Source organism: Corvus brachyrhynchos, unplaced genomic scaffold, assembly GCF_000691975.1.
Source record: "Corvus brachyrhynchos isolate BGI_N302 unplaced genomic scaffold, ASM69197v1 scaffold6, whole genome shotgun sequence".
In the NCBI taxonomy this organism is placed as follows: Eukaryota; Metazoa; Chordata; class Aves; order Passeriformes; family Corvidae; genus Corvus; species Corvus brachyrhynchos.
The window spans coordinates 2,513,938-2,536,550 of record NW_008238632.1 but is presented as its reverse complement, the minus strand read 5'-3'; the positions used below and the strand labels follow the sequence as shown (position 1 = coordinate 2,536,550).

The 22,613-nt window shown below is 40.5% G+C and overlaps 1 protein-coding gene across 6 annotated transcripts in view; it reads left to right on the top strand.

Moving 5' to 3' along the window:
• Positions 1-22,613, top strand: part of NHSL1 (NHS like 1) — a 109,134-nt gene that overhangs the window by 58,342 nt on the left and 28,179 nt on the right. For 4 of the 6 annotated variants that reach the window (XM_017737205.1, XM_008635974.2, XM_017737206.1 and 1 more), the window contains exons 3-4: positions 12,186-12,313; positions 21,464-21,656. In XM_017737205.1, the coding sequence (XP_017592694.1) occupies positions 12,186-12,313; positions 21,464-21,656 (321 nt within the window). Of the gene's footprint in view, positions 1-12,185; positions 12,314-15,428; positions 15,501-21,463; positions 21,657-22,613 lie in introns of all 6 variants that reach the window. The other 2 variants (XM_017737204.1, XM_017737207.1) reach the window with 1 other exon arrangement.

The window sequence follows — 22,613 nt, the reverse complement described above, 5'->3', positions numbered from 1 at the left end:
GCGGTTCAGTGAGTGTTCAACCAGAGTCAAGAGGGTAGCACTGTAAAACAGCTCCCATCCTTGACACAGTGCTTTGACAGATCTGGCTCGTTGCATGGCCCTATCTGAAGAAAGGTGTCTGAGGAAGTCTCTGAAGTGCAGTGGTCTTCAGCTGGGAGCTCAGATAGAACAGCTGTAGTATATGGCAATGACACAAATACTTGGTAGTAAAAGTAAATTGAGACTAATCCTCATTTTGTGAACTGTTATACTCTAAAATTGACAAGCAATAAGGTGTGAAGATGGGGAGGAGGCACAGCACTGTTGTAGTGTTGCTTTGCTTAACTGCTTGGGGTGTATCATAAGTGTGCCTTGTTTACCTTCTGAGCAGGTTTGCAACATGAACAGTGTGTTACCGGTGGAGGTCCAATGTCCTAAAAGGAAAGCCTAAAGTTTAATCTGAAATGCATTGGCCTTGGATAATCTTGCAAATTATGATGAAGTGAAGGAACAGAAAAAGGAATTCTTACCATGTACCTGAACTCTTCGTTTCTACTTTTTTTTTGAACTATTCTAAATTTTCCCTCAAATGTGGATATATGTCAGTTGCAGTGATGGGAGCCAGAGCAGGGCATATATAGTTGAATTTCCGAGGGGCACTTGTCTTCCAGTTCCTGCAATTAGCAACGCAGAGCACTTTTGATTAAAAAAAAAAAAAAAAAAAAGTGGGGGAGTACAAACTCCACCATTGTGTGTTGTCTTTTCTTCATGAGCTGGGATTCAACAGGCATAAAGGGCAGAGATGGAATAAGTGTATTAATGTTAAAGGTTAAACACAGCCAGACTGAAATGATACCAGGCTGTTAGGAGATATCCAGCTTCTGAAGAGTGTTGTGGACCCTCTCTGCACTCTTGAAGTTGCAGATGAGCTGCAGTGTCATGTCACGCACTGCTGGTCACTGTCCAGACTGGTTGTCCTTTACAGCAGGTAACAAAGTGTTCAATGTGACTGAGGAAGGTGTTGCTGTAAATAGTGGGAACGGTCCACACGCCGACTTTCATACTCCTTTTCAGACTATAACTGCTGAAACTTCCTGCGCAACTGCCTGTACTTTGTACCCTCCTCCCCAGGATAATTGTGTTGATTCAAGCTACATACATAATATAGGGCTCGTTGTTCCAATGTCTGCGATGATTCATTTATTATCTCATCTTCAGAAGAGCTGGATTTGGCTGACTCTAGCTTCTGTTTAGCTTTGTTGGCCAAATTCAAGGAATGTATTTAAGCAGCAGTGATTGAAACACTTGATTTGTTTTCCAGAAGACATCTGGTTAGCATTGTCAAATAAAACCGGATTTAAGTAGTTAGTCATAAAGCCTCTATTATGTCTTGCTACAAGACCCTCCAGACAGGTATGTGTTCAGCCTTTGTTTTCTCAGTGCATCTGCCAGATCACTGTTCAGATGAGCAATATTAGGGTCAGACCTACTAGTCGATAATCCTGCTGAGAAGATTATGGACTTAAAATAATCTTATGTTTCATTAAAGAGCTGCAAAATAGGGGGAAACCACTTCTTACTGACAATAGCTGTGGTTCAGGTTCAGAGAGATGTCAAGATGTGAACTCCCTACCAACTGGAAAACTTAAGTAAAGGCCATTAAAGGCTAGGAGTAGACCATGTGTTCCTGAAAGGCCTTGGAGTTATAAAATCAAAAAATGGAAATCAATTTGTTTTTAATTATTTTAGTTTCAATTGTCAAGTTACTATCAGAGCTTCTGCTCTTGTATTCTGCTTTTTTTACTGTTACTGAATTAATTCACCGTACATCTGTTGATGGTTTTGGCCAAGTTCCATACTCCCAACTACCCTTTCTAATAAGGAATTTCAAAAAGCAAATACTCAAATGAAACAGAATTTAATCAAGAGGCTATAGTGCATGTGTTTGAAAGCTGGTCTTGTGCTGCAAAACTGAACTACTTGGAAGCATCTAGGTTGCCTATTTTTAGGTTTAGTTTATGTAGTGCAGTGCTGAGTGCAAAAACATAAAAGAGTGGTTATATGTAGATTGATTGCATGATACACATGAGCAGTGAAAGAAATTCCAGTGAAAAGGTTTAAAGAAGATAAAATTTGTTTCAAAATAATACCAATGGTACTGGGTTTTTTTCTTGAGGTAGATGAATGTGGTTTTTTAGGAAGCTATACCTGAACGATTATTGAACCCATTTCAGATCCATGCCTTTAGTAGAAAGAATAAGTTGGAATTGTTAACTGTCTGTAGCATATTTAAGTGCTAGGTAAAGCAATTCCCATCACAAGGAATATTGAACTTCCAGTTAATTTCCTTTTTGCTTTTCTTCCTCCTTACTCTCTTAGATTAGGATGTTATGTGCTTGTTGGTAGCATTTTAGATAGCTTTTACATTTAAAATGTTCTAGGAGGAAAAATAATGAAAAATCCCTTCCTATTTTTACATTAGCTGTGTTCAGTTGTCTAAGAAACAAAAAATATCCATAAAAATGCTAGAGAAAAAGCAGGGAGCATTATTTTAATGCAAGCATCAAAGATAAAAAGGAAGCAAATGCACTGTTAAACTCAAGACATCTTGTCACCACTAAATGCAGTCGTATAAGGCACTTGCAGAAATTTAAATTAACTTGAGACAAACGGTGATAATTATTTTGAGCACTCCCTAGTGACAGCTTGTTAACAAATATAATTTGTCATGGCTGTTGCATTTTGGTGCCATTAGATGGGTTTTCTGTATCGCTAAATCATGCAGATCACCTGGGGAATTAAAGATTGGTATTAAATGCACTTGTTTTTTAAAAGCCCCAAGAAAAGAAAGGAATGATCAATGCATTTGCATTTACTTGACCCTGTTAACAGTATTTTGACATTGAATAGTTCCTTTTAATTTGGATCCTTCTTAAACAGCTGCATCTGATTTAAACTTGAAAATAAATATATCTGCTTGCTTTCCTTTAATGTTGCACTTTCTTGCCCTGTCTTTGTGCTACTCTAAGTGTCTGCACAGCTGAGCCCTGAAGCTGCTTGGAAGGGTGGGCTTCCCAGCCTGACTGGCCTCTAGTTACCATGGCAGGGCATGCTTCCCAACATTTGTGTGTTGGAGGAAATAGACCTAACATAAATACATTTGCTCACTTTCAGTAAGACTTCTTTGAAGTACCCATTCAGCATCTCTGTCACACTCCAGCAGCCCTCTGTTAGGATTACCTTCATCCCCTTGGAGCCCGAGACATCTTTGTTTCTGGGTAACTCTGGACAGCATCTGTCATTAAAAGCTACCTGTGTGTCTGGGCTTGGCTACTTTTTAATGAGAGGGAACATGCGAAATAGTCTTTAAAAAAGTCTAATGGACCTTTCAAGTACTTACTTACTCATCAAGTAAGATGGCTTTGAAGCAAACAGCTAAGTTTTACTGGTGGGTTGGAAACTTGCCACTTTAAATGGTGCTTGTGAAGAAATGTGTTGGTAGCAGTGTTTGCTGTGTCTGGGCTTGTCTTGGGCTTTTCTGTATGTAGTGATAAAAGACATAGAGGTATCAGAATAAAACTGCATTTTGGGGCAAGGGACGGGAATAATAAGGAAGTTGGCTGGACTGACAAAGGCTGGTACTAGCCAAAGCACCTAGACTGAGCTGTTGATCAGAAGTTTTTTTCAGCTGGGTGGCAACAGAACTCCATCTGTTGAAATCCTTGACCTGTTTAATTGGGAGTCTGAACAAAATGGTGCACTGGATATATCACAGCTGAAGTTCATGAACTTGCTTTGCAGTCAGCATTGGTTACAGTTCAGTTGTTACACAAGTGCATCATTGCTGTGGCTTTACAACATATTTTAAAGCTTTGATATAGGAGCAGTCTCTGTGATAGTCAAGTTCTGCAAATGATATGGGGATTTATATATTTAAAGAAAATGGGACATGATCCAAACTGTGTGAATTTTTGGGAGGAATGTAAAGTGGTAGAGGCAAGCTGTCTGCTGCATATTTAGATCCCAGGGACAAAAATAGGTGCTGTGTTGGAATTAAATTGAGCTGCTTTTTTTTGAAGTAATATTTAACTTGAGATATTTGTGAGAAACAAGATTGCCTTTGTACAGCTGTGCTTTTACATAGCCTGTCTCATCCACATACAGAGAACTGTGCATTAACCCCAGTTTACAAATGAGGGAACCATAAAGGGGCGCAGAGTGAAAGGTAGTAATTTTAGTTAGATCTACTAACCAAAGAAACCTTTGAACTAGGGTGTCTGTTTTAATTATGGTCCCAGGCATAATAATTCTCAACAAGCTCTTTATCTTGAAAAGTTACCTCCCTGAAATTCCCCAGTTAACTGTGTAATCGAGTGTTACCTTGGTTTTATCCACGTCTTACCACAGTGCTGTGAGCAAGCAGAGAGGCAGCCATACCCTTTGAAGAGGTCCTAGTTCTGTGCTCAGAGTATGTTTCAGTACTTAGCACCAGACCATGTGACAGTCCCAAACAAAGCACAGCTCTGGCCATTACAGGTGACAACTTTTTGCTTAGTGTTCAAAGTACACCATTATGAAGCTGGAGATTCAGCCTGTGCTCACCTCATCTGTAAAGAACTAAAATTTGTGTCTAAACGCAGAATACTTTAACTTGCAAAAGCACATCATCCTTAGAAGTAAAGATGTTGATATCCCTGTTAGGTTCTCTTGCCCCTTATGAGAAGGGCCTGCAGCACTGGACCCAGCACTGGTCGTTACTGGTGTGGTGGCGATGTGAGTTAAGGTATCTTGAGTTCTTCCATAGTTGGAATTTTCCTGAGGTGCCTCTCTGTGTGTTCATATGCTGCAGACTGTGTGTACATACCTGTTTGGACTCTGAATTTAGGAGGCACGTACATGACATTTAGATCATGTCATGTCTGTCTGTAGGGTGTAAGTCCTTGACTGGATCTAACCCAAAGTGATTTGCTTGGATGCAGCAATGCCAGCTCAGAAATCCAGGTCTTCGACACCCACGCCTGTCTGTCACAAGCCCACAAGGTCTTAGTTGTCTTAACTCAACTGGAAAAACAAATTGAAAATATCTATCAAGTAAATTAAAATTATATGCATTTACTTGCTAGTGGTGAAAGTAAATTCTTTTAAAGCCAAAAGCAGTGATACTTTGATTATTAAAGTGCGGTGTAACCTATAAAATAAGAGGTAATTTTAAACAATTTGCATTTACAAGACAAATGTATATTATACTGAAGTCTGTCTGGGTTTAGGTGAAATTTTGAAAAGCTACTTGTAAGACAGTGTTTGTAATTGTGACTTAGGGAGGAACATGGTTTGTGGATATTTACAGAAGAAGTTGACTACTACAATGTTTGAAGACTGGAAAAAGAAAGATTTCTGACCCTGGGGAGTAGAGTGGTTTTCCAGTGATATGTGTGGTGAATGGATAAATGTGTTTTAATATACTAGTCAGCAGATTTATTTCTGTAGTTGACAGTTTAGCTGACTCGAGCAGTTAATGGCTTTCTGTAGTTAAAAAAAAGAAAAAAAAGAAAAATAGAAAAATACAAGTTACAACATGAAAGGCTCTGCCAAGAAGTCACCCAGACTTCAGCTGAGATAGTTTTTCCAGCTTACAGATGCAGCTGTCACCTTGTCAGATGTCCCTTCTTGCTGACAAGGAGACAGTAAGGTGGTGTACAATTTAGTAAGTGATGTTTGTCTGATCTTTCCCCTTTCTACCTCTGTACCTGGGAGTTTCTGTTTCAGCAACTCTGGGCAGCTCTCCCAGGCGAGCAGTGCATCTGCTCCTGGTTTGACTTACATTTTCTCTTTGGATTTTAGCAATTAGTTGTGAGTTCCAGGTCCTGTTCTTGCATACAGGGCAAATTCAGATGTTTCCAGGATATGATTTTTCTGTCTTTCATTGCTTGACCCGTGCAATGGGATGGGTAGTTATTCCAAGCAAATTGGAGCTATTTAGATGTCTGAATAACTTTGATGCCAAGTTTCTAAGTTTATACTAGTGAATATCATTGTCACAAGATGGTTGGCGATGAAAGAGACGGGGCAGATTGCGTGGATGCAATAAGCCGTTTTTATTGATACAGAGCTGAGTATTTATACCTTTTCAGCAGTTACTAAAAATAAATTCTTATATAAGCACCAACCACTACAACAACCATATCTGTGTTTCTTAATAACATTGCAAAACTAGAAGCTAGCACTAACTGACACAGGTACGTACCAAGCACACCTTTCCCTTACGCTGGCTATTTTGTGGTAGGCTGTACTGCCTGCCATAGCTTATGGCCTGGCAACATTACCATGTCCACTGCTGACATGAGTTTGGCAATGCTCTCACTTCTGCTTTCTAGCTGTATCTCCACGTATCATGGTAATTTAATTCTCTAACCAGTGCCTTTGCTGGTTACTAATAAATATTTAGAAATGTGGATTTTAGTTTTTTAGTATTAGACTCTTCAATATATACTTGTGAGAGTGTGCCCAGGTGTGTACATGTGGATGTAGGCAGCTACAGAGCTTAAGGCCTGATCCTGCAACAGTCATGTGAGCAGTGTTTGCTTACAGGAGTAATCTGAATAATCTCATTAGGGCTAATTTAGTGAGTGATGGGTGTACTTTCAGGCCTGAGATGTGAAGGACTGGTCCAGGGTGGTGGCATAAGGCTATGGCTCTGTGCTCTTACTGGAGCTGTGCCTTAAGGACAGATCTCAGGCTCAGATGGGCTCTAGCCCTGAAAACCAGCACCTGGAGGCTTTCTCCCTACAGGCAGGTATATATGGGGCACCCTAATACTGACAGGCAAAATAATTGCTTTATGAAGAAGCTTGTTAAAAATAACACTTACTCTTGCACAGTTCATTTACAATAAGAAAAAAATTAAGCACAACTTCTGAAAATAACTGAATCCATCTCCCTCTGACCAGTTCTGCTTCTTACAGGGTGATGAATTTTCCATCATATAAACTTCAAGATGCTGCAACAAGTTTTACTGGTAGGAAGCTCAGTAGGTACAAAACATTACCATATTTGGGTAATAATGTGGGAAATGGCATCCCTGCTGCTGGGTCCAACCAAGTTGGTTAAAGAAGAGGAAAAGAGCCAATGCATCCGGTCCCCTCACAGCAACTCAGCCTTCCATCTGTCGCGGCATGGTGTGGCATGTAGGTCTGACAAGGTAAATGTTAATCCTACTTTACCATGGTAATACCATGTCAGACGAATTACTGAGGTATCAGTGCTGTGCCTTCTGTTCACTCCCATGATTTGTGGCTCAAATTATCATGCAAGAATATGGTTTCAGTTGTTGGAAAAGCAGTAAATTCCCTCTGTGTGTGGGACTTGGTACTGTGTGTTACTGGCTCAGGGGCACATACAAGTCCTTGTATGAAACAGAGAAAGATCTAGTCTGAGAGGCCTTGGAGGTATTTTCATACACTTGGCCTGACAGTCTGTCACAAAGGCCATAAGCTTTTATATGGAGAGGTTGAGTTATTCGCAACAGTGCTGAATTCAGTGCCTGTGGATCAAAACTCTGGTGCAGGATTGCACATGGCTGGTTGAACCTTTGGTCTCAGTTTGGTGCTGCAGGTACCTGCCTGTCCCCCAGCTGTTGAGCAGAGATGGGTGATGCACAGGACATGTCCCCAGCACACTTCTCTCTGATGCCAAGATTTAGCAAAGGCTGCAATACTGCAATCCTGGGCAAGTATATGAGTGGTTGGGTATATAGCAGACTTGGGCATGATTGTATTGGGCACTGACAGCTTTAACACATTTTCTTTGTTTGTATCTCCTGAAGCCTGTTCTAATAACTGTGGAAATGATGAGGGGGCCCTTAAAAGGGTTTTGACTACATTTCCCATGCACTTTCTTCACGCTTAACTAAAACCACCCTGTGAACAGCAAAACACAAGGAGAAATTTCAGGAAAATTTTCATTTTCTAACTTGTGCCACATAAGTGGAAATATAATATAATCTAATGACAGTCATTTTTAAGCAATGCTCGTAATACAGAGGAGGTTCTGAAATTTAATGTATCACTAGTATAGAAGAAGATAAGAACTAATCTATGGTTTCACCTAGCCTGAAAAGCACTTGCAGAGCAGCAGAAGGTGACAGGCAGTGTCCCTGTGCACTTGGCCGCAGAAGCAGTCAGGAGATGAAGGGGAGGTAGCTTCAGACTTCTGAGTTGTGGCACTACCCAGTGCAGCCACCGACTGCAATTGCCAAGGCAGAGACACTTTCCTGATTTTCCTGGAATTAGTGTTTGTGTGAGCAAAATTGTTTCATCTAGGGCATAGTCATATTGTTGCACATTTCAGAGCAGATTCACACAAAAACTGTGACTTCAAGCTTGTCTGCAGCGTGTGCTGCAGATTTGGACTGGCGAGCGCGTCCTCAGGAGCAGGCGTTTGTGTCCTGCCTGATGCAGCGTCCTGGGGTTCGACCTGGCAGTTCTTTGGCAGAAGTATGGAAACACTGTGCACAGTTTTAATGTTGTATAATGTGGGAAATGGCATCCCTGCTGCTGGGTCCAGCCAAGAGTGTGTATGTCCCTGATTCAGCTGGCACTAATGTATTGTCATTCTTTAAAATGAAGATTTTTAATAACTGGAGCTGGATGGATCCTTCTGTTACCTAGTCAGCTTCAGTACAGACGTCTCTGAAATAACTGTAAGAACTTTTTCACTTAGTGTATAGTGCTCTTCTCTGTTTGGGGTTGTCAGAATAGGACAACGCATTGCTCCTCTGGGAAGAAGGGAGTCTTTCCTAGAGTAAGCGTCTGGAATATTTTCCTAGAGTAAGTATCTCTAGCTTCTTCATCGGTATTTTTTTTACGAAAATAAAACCCCTGTAGCTGAAAAAGATGAACCTGATTGCTTACAGAAGACCATGTGCATCTATAATAATAGTAAGGAGGTGGAGGGAAGGAGCCTCCAGCTTGAACAGTTTTTAAACAGCAGTTGCCACCTTTGGTTTGGCAGTGACAGTACCTTCAGTCAGGTGCAATGTGTGACCTTGTGTTGTGCTTGTGGGCTGTTGCAACATGAAGTAAAAGATACCTGCCTAAAGCCCCTGATGAGGTTTGTTGGCCTAGGGTGCCATCCACACTGTGTTTCTGGCTGTGCTGCAAAATGTACAGTGACAGTACATTAATAGAAAAGCTGTTCTTGGGTGCAAATCACCTTTTTCTTGGTTTCACCTAGCAGTTTGTAGCAATTTTGGCATCATCAGCAATGTTGCTGCAATAGCTTCTGAAGCTACATGGATTTTGTGTTGTGGACAGCCGGAGGTTGTGAGCTTGATAAGCTGACAGGTTGTTATTGTCAGTCTACCTGAAGTTGTGATGGACTTGACACCTTCAGTGTCAAGTTCCTTAAGTTTTTGGAGCTTTTCTGGGCTTCATGAGGTGCACTGTTCATCATCTTCACCTTCTTGGTTAGGAAGATAAATAAGGTCAATCAACATCAGAGCATTCATTTATCATGCTTCAGAAGAGCCTGTCGCCTCCAGAAGAGTCCTGTGACAACTGTGGCTCCATGGGAAAGCCCAAACTGGAGCAGGCTCCTGGCAGGCTCTGGGAATCCATGGATGGAGAAGCCCAAGGAAGAGCAGATTTGCTGGCAGGACTTCTGTACGTGTGGGGAACCCACACTGCAGCAGACTGTTCCTAAAGGACTGCGCCCGTGGGAGAACCACTGCTGGAGCAGTTTGTGGAGAGTTGTAGCCCGTGGGAAGGACTCACGTTGGAGAGTTTTTACAGGACTGTCTCCCATGGGAGGAATTCCACACTGGAGCAGGGGAATGACCTCCCTGAAGAGGAAGTAGCAGCAGAAACATGATGAGCTGACCATAACCCCCATTCCCCATCTCCCTGCACTGCTGAATGGGGAGGAGGTAGAGAACTGGGAATAAAGTTAAGCCTGCGAATGAGGGGAGGAGGGGGCGAAGTGTGTTTTTTAGGATTTGCTTTACTTCTCATTATCCTGCTCTGATTTTGATCAGTAATAAATTTAACTAAGCTCCCTAAATCAAAACTGTTTTGCCTGTGGTTTTAACTGGTGAGTGATCTCTCTCTGTCCTTTTCTCAACTCATGAGCCTTTTGTTACATTTTCTCTCTCCTTCCCAGCTCTCTTCAGAGGAAGAGAGCGATAGAGCAGCTTTGGTGGGCATCTGGCATCCATCCCAGGTCAAACCACCGCAGGTATTTTTTTGGGGTGTGCCATGATGTCAGATGTTGGAGAGTTGCAGGAGTGGCCAGCCAGGACTTTAAGCCTTACTCCAAAAATGGGAGGAAAAATAACTGCATTCTTATGCACCCTTTAGGTTGTATTCATGTTTGTTTGCAGTGATTAATGATTGCTCTGAAGGTAAAAGTTGCAGTGTCTAAATTGACAGCTTAGCGTGTTAACCCACACTACAAGCTGATGCAAGTCTTTGGGCTGTCTTGTTCTGCCATAGTCCGCTTATCCCTGTTCATTTGTAGCTCAAACCAACAAACAGCCCATCAGGGTGCTCACATCTGTGAGTGTTGTATGCTGGATCTGGCTGGATCCAGTACCAAATTTGGAAGGGTGGTGGAGGAATTTGCTTTGCTGTGGTTGCTGACAGTCGTTTTTCACCCTGCTCCTGAAGTAAGGCAGCACTTTGCCAGATGTGCACAATGTCAGCATGCTCACACATGTGGAACGGGTAAACAGGATTACCAACCCTCTGTTCCTGAGACGTAGCCATTGATTTGGATCTCAAAACCCACACTGCCACTGTTGGTCCTTGAATTGAGAGAGAAGGGAAGGTTCATGCCATACTGCCCTTTTTGATGCCATAGGAATACGTAGGCAAGGACATATGTCCGGCACTGATGGAAGTGGCTAGTTGTCAGACTGTAAGCTTGCCTCCTCAGTGTCTGTGTACAGATACAGGGGAGTCCTTACTGATGAAATCCTCACAGTGTGTTTGCTGTAGGTCAGTTAACCTGTCAGCACAAGTCCTCCAGACCTCAGTCTCAGAAGCATCTGAGCATAACAGAGGACATGTATGCTGGAGGTGCAGATTGTAACTCCACCTAATCATTTGCCAGGCAAAAGCCTCTCTAAAACCTTGCCCTTGGTATAAACATTGCATCTTTTCTATTTTAAGGGCTGTTCAAAAGATCAAGATAGGCAGACAGATGATATAATCACAGAAAGCCTTTCTCCAGCAAGTGATGATAAAAGCACTTTGTGTCGTGATAATGCCTGTGTATTGTGCAGAAATTCCAGTTCCTTAAATGGAAATACACCAAATACTTAATTTTCTTCTTGCTTTCATCATCTTTCAACAGATTCAGATATCTCTCTTTGGAAATTTAATTTAAATTAAATAAATTTAAACTGGTCTGATGAGTTTGGTTGCCGCATCTTGAACATTTAATTTTTCCTTATGCTCTGGCGTCTGTTATTCTTTAGCACAATCACACTGAATATCAATTAGGAGGCAGGAAGATGATTGTGGAAAACTTGGTGAGGGGGATGCGATGCTGACTGGAATTTTGACTATTGTGAGTGGGGATGCATGTTTGCTCTGAATTCTTTCTGAACTTTAGAAACTCTATAGTGCTAAACTACATGTGCTGTGCAGCAGCGCAAGATTCTGCTATTCCCATGATTTGTATTCCTCTCTCTAAAACCACAGTAAATGGTCTCTTCCATGGACAGGAAGACAAGACAAGTGGTCAGTGCCAAAGTTATTTAGCAGATGGTGCTTGAGTAGTGAGCAACATCATCATCATTTCAAGTGTAAGGCATATAATAGATGTCTACCGGTCTGGCAAATGAGACCCCTGGAGTTACTCGCATGCATCCATCTCCCATCCTGCAAGATGATGCCATCTGTCAAGACACGGAGCCAGGCCTCACTTAAATAAATAAATCTATTTCCCCTTCTTTCCAAAGCACTTGCCATCGCCTGGGTTAATACACTGTGTGTGGGCTTACGTGTGTCATACATGTGAGGGAGGAGGAAATATAGAAACAAATATGAGGAACGCGCCCTTGGGTTCTGTCACTTGGGGCAGACAATGTTAATGCACGGTAAACATTTTCAGAAAGACATTCAGTACTTAAGTGCCACTGAACACCAAGCATAAACAGTAATGGCTCTTGCCATGATTTAACCTCCTGTTTCTCTTTCTTTCGGCAGAGTGTGACAAGCTGCGGCGGGATGGCTACCGGAGCTCACAGTATTACTCTCAGGGCCCCACCTTCTCCTCGTCCTCCAGTGCAATCTGTGGAAGTTACCAGGATGATTATGAAGAAATTGAACAAAAGGTAATGGTGGGGGGCAAAGCACTGGAAAAAATACTTGCCTGGTGCAGTTTAATTGCCTGCCATAACACTGTTCAAATAAGGCAGGATTTTTAGAGGACCACAAAGATGTTTATTCCTTTGAATTACAGTGATAGTAGATCATCTGACTTTCATGGTCTCTTAAAAATCCCAGTTCTACCCATGCTCTGATAAAAAGTTCCCACTGGCATGTTCAGAGAGTGAAAGCAGGAAGGGGTTTAGTAATGTTCTGGAGGGAAGACCCCAGCAAGGGTAGCTGCTAAGTGTTTACATTCAAGTAGCAGGAAGAGCTATTCAGCAGCCATCAGCATACTTGCATTGTAACTTGGATAGGTGCACACTTTGAATTGCTAATACAGGCAGTTACTCATTTAGGTAGAGGCTTTGTCCTAATGCATCACAACTGTTTGGTAAAGGCATCCAGAAAATGAAGATTGCCCACTGAGTTGGGTTTATTGCCTTTCTTTCAGTTTACTTCATGATTTTCTTGCTTATATCCCCACATCTCAACTCCCAGTGTGCTTAGCTTAGAATCTAGAAATAATTTAAATAAAGAGAAGGAACAGTTGATCACAAGTTTTAAGAAAGTTATGAAGCCATATTTATTTATACATCAATTTATATAGATTTCAGTTACAGTACTGTTAAGTTGCATTATTGTTCTGAGGAAGAAAAGAAATTCTGCTCCCCTGTCTTTACTTTATCCTGTTGTGCCTGTGGGCTCTGAAGGAAAAGCTGACTTTGGTGTTGTGGTCTGGGATGTTACTGCTGGGGTGGATGGCAAGATCCACTGGAGCGTGCCTGTCTAAAGCTGAAATGCCAGAGCTCCTGGCATTTTCAAGATAGATATTCTAGAATACTTTGCCAAAAACTGTTGTTGCTTAGAGAATGGGAGGATGTCCTTGATTGTAACACAGTTTAATTTCTTTGAATTGTTGCTAAACCGTATATCCCTCTGTAGTATAGACCAAATAACTATATAAGCAAAATGTGCAGACCCTGAGAATGCACTTCAGAGGGTACTGTGTTCTCAGTTTAATCCTCCATGGGTTTTAGTCACATAATAAAAGGTGTTGTGGAATATGTAGAGTCTCTCATCCAGGTGGTGATTGCATTTTATCTGTGTATTGGCAGGGAATGTCAGAGCATCTTGTTTAGCTGTGTGTGGTATGTACTGGCATCAAGCCGAGAATGTAAAGCACATTCATACCGTGGAATGCATTATAATGGTAATTTGGAAAACCATGTTGAAATCAGTGGAATTACGATTTCCACTGGGGAAAGTATTAACACCTTGTTTGTTGCTATTAATGTATTGCACATAAATGCATACATACATGTCATCCACTTGTCCTGGCCAGTGCTGTGCAGCATAACCATCTGCACATGTAAAACTAATGTAACATTTAATAAATATAAATACATTTTTCCTTAAACAATTTGAATGAAGGTATGTAAGCATGGGTGAGGATTCTTGGAGACTTAAGAGCTGTCACCCTTTCTTGGTTAAGGGTTTTTTCAGTGTTAACATAATGTGTTACTAACAATTCCTGTGCATTCTGGAGAAAATTAATGCAACTAAGTGTGCTTTAAATATAGGATAGCACTTCCATTTCAAATTTTAATAGGTTCCTTTAAATATTGTAGCTGAAAGGATGATTCAGAGCTGTGGAGAAAGATAGCTGCCGAACTGACAGTCTTGGCTGTTACTGATTATCTCAGAAGCTTAACCTTAACCCTGCCACTCCTATTTCCAGCTCACAAAGACATTAATTTCTTGTAAACTGTAGCATGAGTCTCCATTCATATTTGTATAGCTCTCTTTTGTGGAGTCTTTTGACCAGTATCTTTGTTTAATTGGCTTTTTTTCCTTTCTTTTTCCCCTTGTTTTTCTTTTTTTTTTTTCTTTTTTTTTTTTTTTGCAAGGGTGTAAATTTTTAATCTTTCTTTAAATTAATGTTTACCGTAACAGATTTCTGAACTTGAATTATTACCCTACTGGTAAAGAGCCAAGTAATTCTAAGAAGTCTTATGCCTTGAGGGAGTCATATTTCAACTGTCAGGAGAGTTCTTCAGTAACAGTGTGGAACTGGGGTCACCAAAAATGCTGTGATTCAAAATGTGAACTCCTTACCGCTAGATGAAAGCCTCATAGCTTTGTTGTCTATTCAAGGTAAAAGCCGACATCTAAATTCTGTGCATGCAGTACTTAATAATTGAAATTTGAGAACAGTGAAATAATGATGGGTGGATGAATACCTATTTGCTGTTGAGAAACTCTGTAGTTGATACAATTGCCAACTTGCAGAAAAAAAGAGTGGGTGATTTCACAAAGGAAACCAGCTTTTCCTGTTGTTTTTAATCTGCTTCTAAAAATAAAAACCGTAGCCAGATATTCTGCTTGTCTGTTTATGCTGGAGACAATATGAAACCATGGTTAGGTGATGCAAGAGGAGATCCACCAGCATTCTCAGGTTTTGTGGAGATGGGTGTCTGTCAGCAGAGGGTAGTAGTCACGCCACCAGGCACGTTGGTTCAGTGTCTTTGGAAATGTCTAAGGTAAGCAGAACATGTGCTGTTCCAAGGGAAAACCACTAGGGAGAAGCAGTCACAACTCAAAAACGAATGAACAAAATTAGAAAACATAGAAAGCTGGAGTCTCTGAGTGGAAGTTGATATAAAATTAAGTGTTTGGATCTGCCCTTTTACTTTTAATGTTGATTCTTACAAGTTAGATTAATGGAGCACAGGCCAAACTCCAATGTAGTACTGATCCTAATTGAGTTTGTTGGTGATTAAATTGGTTTACCTGGATTTTACATCTCAGTACTGTGACCAGTCTCCTCCTTTCTCATATCTTACATGCTGCTGTTGGTGCCACATCTTGGGAGCTATTCCTGTGCTATAGTATTACTCTGTTTTACCAGTGTAAAAGATGTTTTGAAATGTCACTTTCAGACTCCAGTTCTCCTTATGTTCTGAAATGTATGCATGTGTATATTAACTGTATTTGTCTTTTGTGTGGTTTTTTTCTTACTCCTTTTTCTTTCCCTTTTTACCACTCATTCTCTTTGTTTCTTTTTGTCTCACTCAACAGTCTAGTCTGTTAGACTGCATCTCTCAGTCTTGCATTAGCGCCTGCTGTAACTTGGTTCCCTGGAACAACAAGGTACTTTGCCCACAAGTGGGACCATCCAGCTGCCGTATCTGCAGCTTGATGTTACCTGTAGCATTTAGCATATATGCAATCTTATTCTGCTCTTAGCCTTCAGTTGTTACCTGCTGCTTTTTTCTGCTTAAAATAAAAAGCAGTTAAAAAAACAACCGCTCAACGGAAGAGTCCCATGCCAGGTTTGTTTCCTTTTTTTTTCCTCTGTACTCCTTTTTGTCTGCAGTACAGTATCCTGTATTTACTTACAGAATTTTTTACTCTGTTTTTTGTCTATTAATATTTGCCTCCTTTGAAACCCCTCCCCCAATGGACACTGTGTTTTATTTAATTGGCTGCTTCATTGGTTTTTAATGAGCCATGGATAAACTCTACTAATTTGGAGGAATGTACTTTTCTTGAATGATAAATGTGAACTACAGAGAATACCTGCTCCTAAGCATGCAGTATTGCATATATTATTTGTTTATTCCATTTATGAAAATGTTTGTGCACCCAAAACTCATGGTGTTTTTCCTTACGTTGTGTCATTTGGCTTATGAACTTTGCCTTGATAGTTGCTGAGAAACAAAGCTAGATGCTTTGGGTGAAAAAACACTTTTCTTATTTGGAGGGGGAGATGGTGGGAGAGTGTATTTTTGTCACTGTGCTCATCTGAACTGTTAGTTGCCTCTCCAATATCTGCAAGAAACTGTTCAGTATCTTGAGTGAAAACAAGTGCACTAACTGTACTGATTTGAGGAAGTCTAATCCAAAACTTTACTTGGTGTTAAGAGGAGGTAAAGCAGTTGGGCACTTCAGTTTTGGAGGTGGGAATGCCTAAAAAATCCTGAGGCATGAGGTCTGGCAGAGCCAAAGATACCTCTGGGTGATGCTGTCCTCTGCTGCAGTTGCATGGCACTGCTCTTGTAAGCACCACACATATTTTACACCATTTGTAGGTGTTTGTTTTTTTTAAATACTGCACCATTTACTGAACTAAACCAGCAGCTCATAATGCATGAAATGCCAAAGCATTAAGGAAGCTGTGTGCAGAAAATCTTTGAACAAAGAAAAGAGGGTATAATTCTTCACTCATTGCATACTCAGACTGTGCAGCTGCTGTGGGAATTGTGGATGCCGAAAGTTTACACGGGTTTAGAAAGCAACTGGGTACATTCTTGAGGGGTGAGGACTCCATCCAAGGCTGAGAGAATATTCAGGAAAAAAAGTATCTTCTCTATGCATCTTCAAATTTGAATTTCACCTTGATATCACTGATTAGCCATTATCTTAAGGCAGATACTAGACAGGCTTTCAGAGTTTCAAGCAGTACAGATCTTCTTGTGTTTTTTATCCCGTTACCACAGAGTAGAGGAAGAAGAAAACATTTCTGTGGTGCTTGTTAAGGTGATAATTTGCTTGATAGTCAGTAATTTCAGCTGACAAAAAAAGTTCTTCCTAACTGAGACCTAATGAAGGTTATGAAGTGAAGAATTTAGTAGGATAGCAATGCTGGCTAGTGGAACTGGAGATCTGTGTGTAGAAGTAATAAAATGGAATATTCTGTGAAGACTGGGGGAACTAGACTGGTGACCTTGGTCTAGAGGACACCAAATAAGAGTCTAATGACTAATTCATCTAAGGTGTAAATTCATGTAAATGTATAATTTGGCAGTGTTCCATGAGACAGTGTGAAACCCCACGGATTGAATTAGGCATGTGAAGTGCCAATCTCAGTTGGCCAGGTTTGGGTCTTGGGTTTCTTTTCTCTGTTACTGATTGTGTTGATCCCTTGCTGTTGGGAAAGTGGCACTTGAAGCCATCAAATCTAGTAAAGCACTGGAGCAAAAATAGAATGTTGGCAAATACAATAGACAGTTGAACTGGTATGGCTGCTGTCTCCAACACTGATTTTTTTTTCTCTATTTTGTTTTTCTGATAAATTATGATTTTAGAAGTAATTTTAGTAGACAGTAGGGTAAATGGCATGACTAGAAGTTTGAAGTCTCTTTGCTGAAAAGTAAAATTTTTGTGGATTGAGTTTTCTTCCTGGAGGCTCGATCTTTTTTTAAACACTGTCGTATAAATCCCTGTTATATAAAAAGGATTTAGAATAAACAGATTATTTAGGCAGAGAGTGCTGTGAGATACATAGCATAAACTCATTTGTCATCTGGGACCTCTCAAATAGCATGAATGTGCTGAGATAGTGAAACCCTTTTGTTGTATCTCAGCAGCTGAGTTGGTTGGGGGACAGTATATCAACAAGTTGTCGGAGAGGCTCCAGCTCACTGAGCCATGTAGCCACGTGTGTAGGATATTTATAGGCCATTTTTCTCCTGGATTCTCCATTTTAACTCCCCTTTGAAGGTTCAGGTTTTTTATCCCTAGAGCATGTTTGTGGAAACACTGCAAGGTCCAAGGCTGCTCCTTTCACATCCCACCTTTACCTCCTACCATGTCCATGAAAAGGAATGAATTCCAGCAAATTTTCCTGTGGAGATGAGTGTGACAACCCATTCCAGAGATTTGGCCATTTAAGTCTAGCAGTAAAGTTATTATGACTCGGAGATGCTTTAAAAAGGGGACAAGTACTTCTGTTCTGTTATGGACATAGAGTTTATTATCAGCTTTTCTAAGCAGATAAATATTCTCAAAGTACTGCCTCGTTCTACTTCTGGTGTAACAGACCTGACTGGAGAAGACATTCCTGCCACACAGCAGCAATTCACTGCATCTTCCAGCAAGCTTCTGCGCTGTAAATCTGGGAATGTTTGCCAAAAATATGTAAATCTCATTTTCATCCTAATTATAGGGGTAAATAATTTCTGTCTGAAGAAGGCTGAAAGATGAGCTCTTGCATTCCTCTGTGTGTAATATAGCTGTGTACAGCTTTGTCATGCCTACACCATTATCACTGAGAGTACTTTGGAAGAAAGGCTATAAATAGAGACAGTCATGTTTCTTCAGGAAAATGTACCTACAGCTGAAATGTGAACACTTACTCTTACACCCAAAACCACCTCCAACTCTTACTGAATTATTTTGTAGAAGTACGTATGTGTGTCCTGTGGCAGGAAGTCATTTTCACTGATACTGCCTTGAACTCAACTGCACCATTGGGTTTTCAGTTGCTTCTGGTTGGTTATATGCTCATACAACCTGATTCATTTCTGTCTGTCTTACTCCATCTGCCCCCAATTTTCTCAACTTCTAATTCTGCAAAATTTCTGATGGATGTTCCACATTCTTTGGATAATTAGGGTTCCCTTGTAGCAGATGCTTCACTTCTTCAGTTTTTCTGTTCATATACTCTTAACAAAAAAGCTGTTCTGCTTGGCTTGGGTAATTTCTTTGATAAGGAAGGATGGCTTTGTAACCAGTATCTCTGCCACTTGACATAGTGGAGTAGCCCTTAGAGACTTCTGTATGACAGCTGAGACCTGACACTGCAGTACAGTCTGAAGGTGACACATACTGATGCTGACAGTATCAACCAAACAGTGTATTTGAAGGTCACTGGTGCTCATCCTCACCCCAGACAAACTGCAAAACTATGCTTGAGGTGTCTCCCTTGGTCTCCCTGATTCAGGTGGAGAAAAGCTCACTGTAGTACAGGGAAAGCAGTATTTCTTTGCCTCAACCTTTGCTTACTCCTTTAAGTGCATGTACAATGCCTGCTGTGACAAGTGGACTATCACCCCCTTGTCATGTTCCTTACAAACCCTTTCTCCCTTCCCAGTTTTTAAACCTAACTGGGGGGGAAGCATTGCCTGGAGGCAGCTTTCCCTTCTTCAATGTCATTCCTGTCCCAAATTGTTTAAGGTAATGAAGGTATTTATGAATTTGGGTGATTTGAAGTGGGAAAGTCCTTGTGTTTGCAAGTACATATATATGTGCCCACACTGTATATGTATATAAATAGTGTATGGACACACTCTCAAAAAAAGATAAGTACTCACATCATATTATTACTTGGTTTTAGAGCTTTTTAGAAACAGCAGAGGCCTGAAAAAATGTTGGTGTCCTCTAAGAAGATTGTATTGATAGAGCTGCTGGGCTTTCACTGGGCTGAGCCCTTAAGTACAGAGCAGCATCTATCCCTTCCACAGCCTCTCTAGGAAAGAAATTCAAGGCTGTTAGAAATGGATTATATCCTTGAAGAAAAGCTCCCACGTTCTGAAGTGTGGTTCCAAACCACAGAACGACATTAGTAATAGTTTCATTGCCTGAAATGTTTTTTTTACTGTTGCCTGAAGAGGTTTTACTTTTCTTTTACTTTTTGCCTGGAAGTTGCTTTTATTTTTTGTTTTCTATTTAATAAAATGTTGGACTCTGTCCTAAAGGATGTAGAGTCAAAGCACAACAGAATAAATAAATGGTTATTTATTTATAAACAGTGGGAACTCCTCGTAGTAACAGGAAGAAAATTAAAATCAGAAATGATAAACAGTGGTTGCAGCACAGTGTTTGGGCAAGTCTTTTTTATAGCACTCAGCTTTAAGAGAAAACAGATCACTTAGACTGAACACCCACAATAATAAAAAAAATCCATCTGTTATAAAGAGCTGTGATGTTTCATTCCATGCCTGTGTGCAGCAGGGAGGGGGGGAAGAGGCAGTACTGACAACCCTGTTCTGAGTAGTATTTGGCTTTCCAAAGGGAGAGAGGAGTAAAGAAAAGACAGGGGTAATTCTGGTCTGGTGGTAGGGAGGAAGGTCCCAAAGCAAACTCCTCTGAAACAGAAGAGTCAACAGGTTGCAGAGAGGTCTCTGCTAGTGCTGCAAACACTATGCAACTCCTCTTCCATGTTCTCTTCTCTTTTTTGTTTTGTGGGGGGCAGAAGGAGACTGTGGTTGGTTTTCCTCCGGGTCTTCCTTCCTCTCCTGCTTCTGGGATTTGTTGGAGTGCCTTGCAGGCAGGAGTAAGGAGGAGGGAAGGCTGCTTCTCTCAAGTTCACTTGCATTTGTGACGACCTACTAGAAGCCTCAGTGATGTCTTCTGCATGGCCTGAATCTGCCTGCCCTCAGTGTTTGCCATGGACAGGTACTGTCCTGTCAGTAAAAAGCTGTGCTATGGCTTTCCCTGCCATTACTGGCATGCAAGCAAGGACCTTGTAATGAAAACAGATTTGCTTCCTGAAAGGAAATGGTTTTTTTGGCTTATAACTTTGGTGGAGGGATTTGCACATGCTGTTGCAATCTCTTTTTCTTGTGTGGAAAGTTTTTCGTTTCATTGGTTGGGGAGTTTTTTTGTTGGTTTTTTTTTAAGTAAAACAATTCATGGAGTTGAAATCTGCCACTTTGAGAAGAACTGACTTTTAAAATTACCACTCTGTGGCACTAATAATATTAAGTGTTTTATCACTGAAAAATGAGTAACCCCTTGGATTGTGGTCAGTTTCTCCAAGACCAAAGCCAAGTTGATTGCTACCTCACTGATGCATGTCTGATGATTTTGTGGAGTGTTCTGATTGGTTCTTTTACTGAGCTCTACTAAAATCTGTCGTTTCATAACAGGCTTCTTGCTGGGACTTTACGCATTCGTACAGCGTAGTGCACCTGGAGCAAAGCAGTGCTCAGATCTCCTCTTCTAGTAGAGCCTGGGGAGATGCGAGGGGAAGGGAAGGCAAAGCTCGGTGCAGGGAGACAGGGGTTAATCACTGCAGGAGTTACGTCAGTGTGTAAGGTGTAATTAGTTACTGTGCTTTGCTATGTGCAAGACCACTTTTTTCCCCCTTGATTGGTATATATTCCTTAGACTAATCAAATGTCTTGAAAAACAGAAACTAGGTGTTTCGTTGTGTGTTTATTTGTGTGTTCTTAAAACTGCTCTTTATGTAGGTTAAAGTGTGATATTTATGAGGATGTTTTGCTCCACAAACAATCATGCTGACTACAGCAGCAGCACCTTAGTAATACCATAGTCCTACGGATATTTTAGTAGTAAATTCACATTGTTGTATGTATTTCTGTTTGTAGTGTCCCGTCTCTCCCCCTGAAGAAGAAAAGCTTATTACCATCAAAAGGCCTAAAAGTCCAGCTACAAATGAGTTATCAGATATCAACACCCAAACCAACTGGACTAAGTCTCTTCCACTGCCAACGCCAGAAGAGAAAATGCGACAACAAGCACAAGCCGTCCAAACAGATGTGGTTCCTATTAATGTGACTGGTAGGCTTTTAATTTCAGTAATTGCACTACATGATGAGGGAGGACAGAGATGAAAGGTGATCCATACAGTTGGCTAGTATTTGGACATTCATATATTCAGTGCATGAATTTTAAATTACTTACGATACCTTTCTGTGAAAACCATTTTGCTTTTAATAGTCTAAATCTGAACTTAATTAGAAAACATCAGAATCCCTTAAAATTATCATTAATGGAGATAGTTAAAATATGTGGGCTTGAAACAGTATTAGATATTCATGAAATGCAAGAAGAGGACTGATAAATAGCAATGTTTTGCTGTGGACTACACTGAGGATATATAATTGAAAATCATGTTTTATCCAATGTTGATGATATTGCAAGATTTTCTTCTAGGAGTTTTATTTAAGGAAGGTTGTCAGGAACTTCTGTGTTCCAAAGACTAAATGTTACAAAAATCAAGAAAAAAAGCTCTAGGGTCTAATTTTTATCAGTAACAAAAGGTTTAGGTGTCAAGGAGAGTAGGGTTAGAACAGCAAAAGTTAGTGAGGCTACACTTCTGAGCAGTACTCTAGGTAAGACACTCCACTTACATAACCACAGTCCAAATTTTCTTGTTATGAACTGTGTATTAACTCTTCATTTTGAAAATGCTCTTTGATTTTACCGTTGCAGAACTCTCACTCTGTGGAAGTTACATTACATTAAAGCTTAATGCCGAATAGATACTTTGTTGTGTGTAAAGCAGAAGATGGAATTAATGCTTCAATTTAATAACCCCTTTTTTTCTGCACAGTATCAAGATTGTCTGTTATTAGTTAATTCAAATAACTGACCATTTGCCTGCCAAAGCTAGGATGATACTCAATATCCAATTTATTTAAAATGCCATATGGCATGCTCTGACTCCACGCTTACTCTGACAATCAATAGCTTGCAATGTTTGGTTTTGTTTTGAAAGTAAATTAGGTTCTCTTT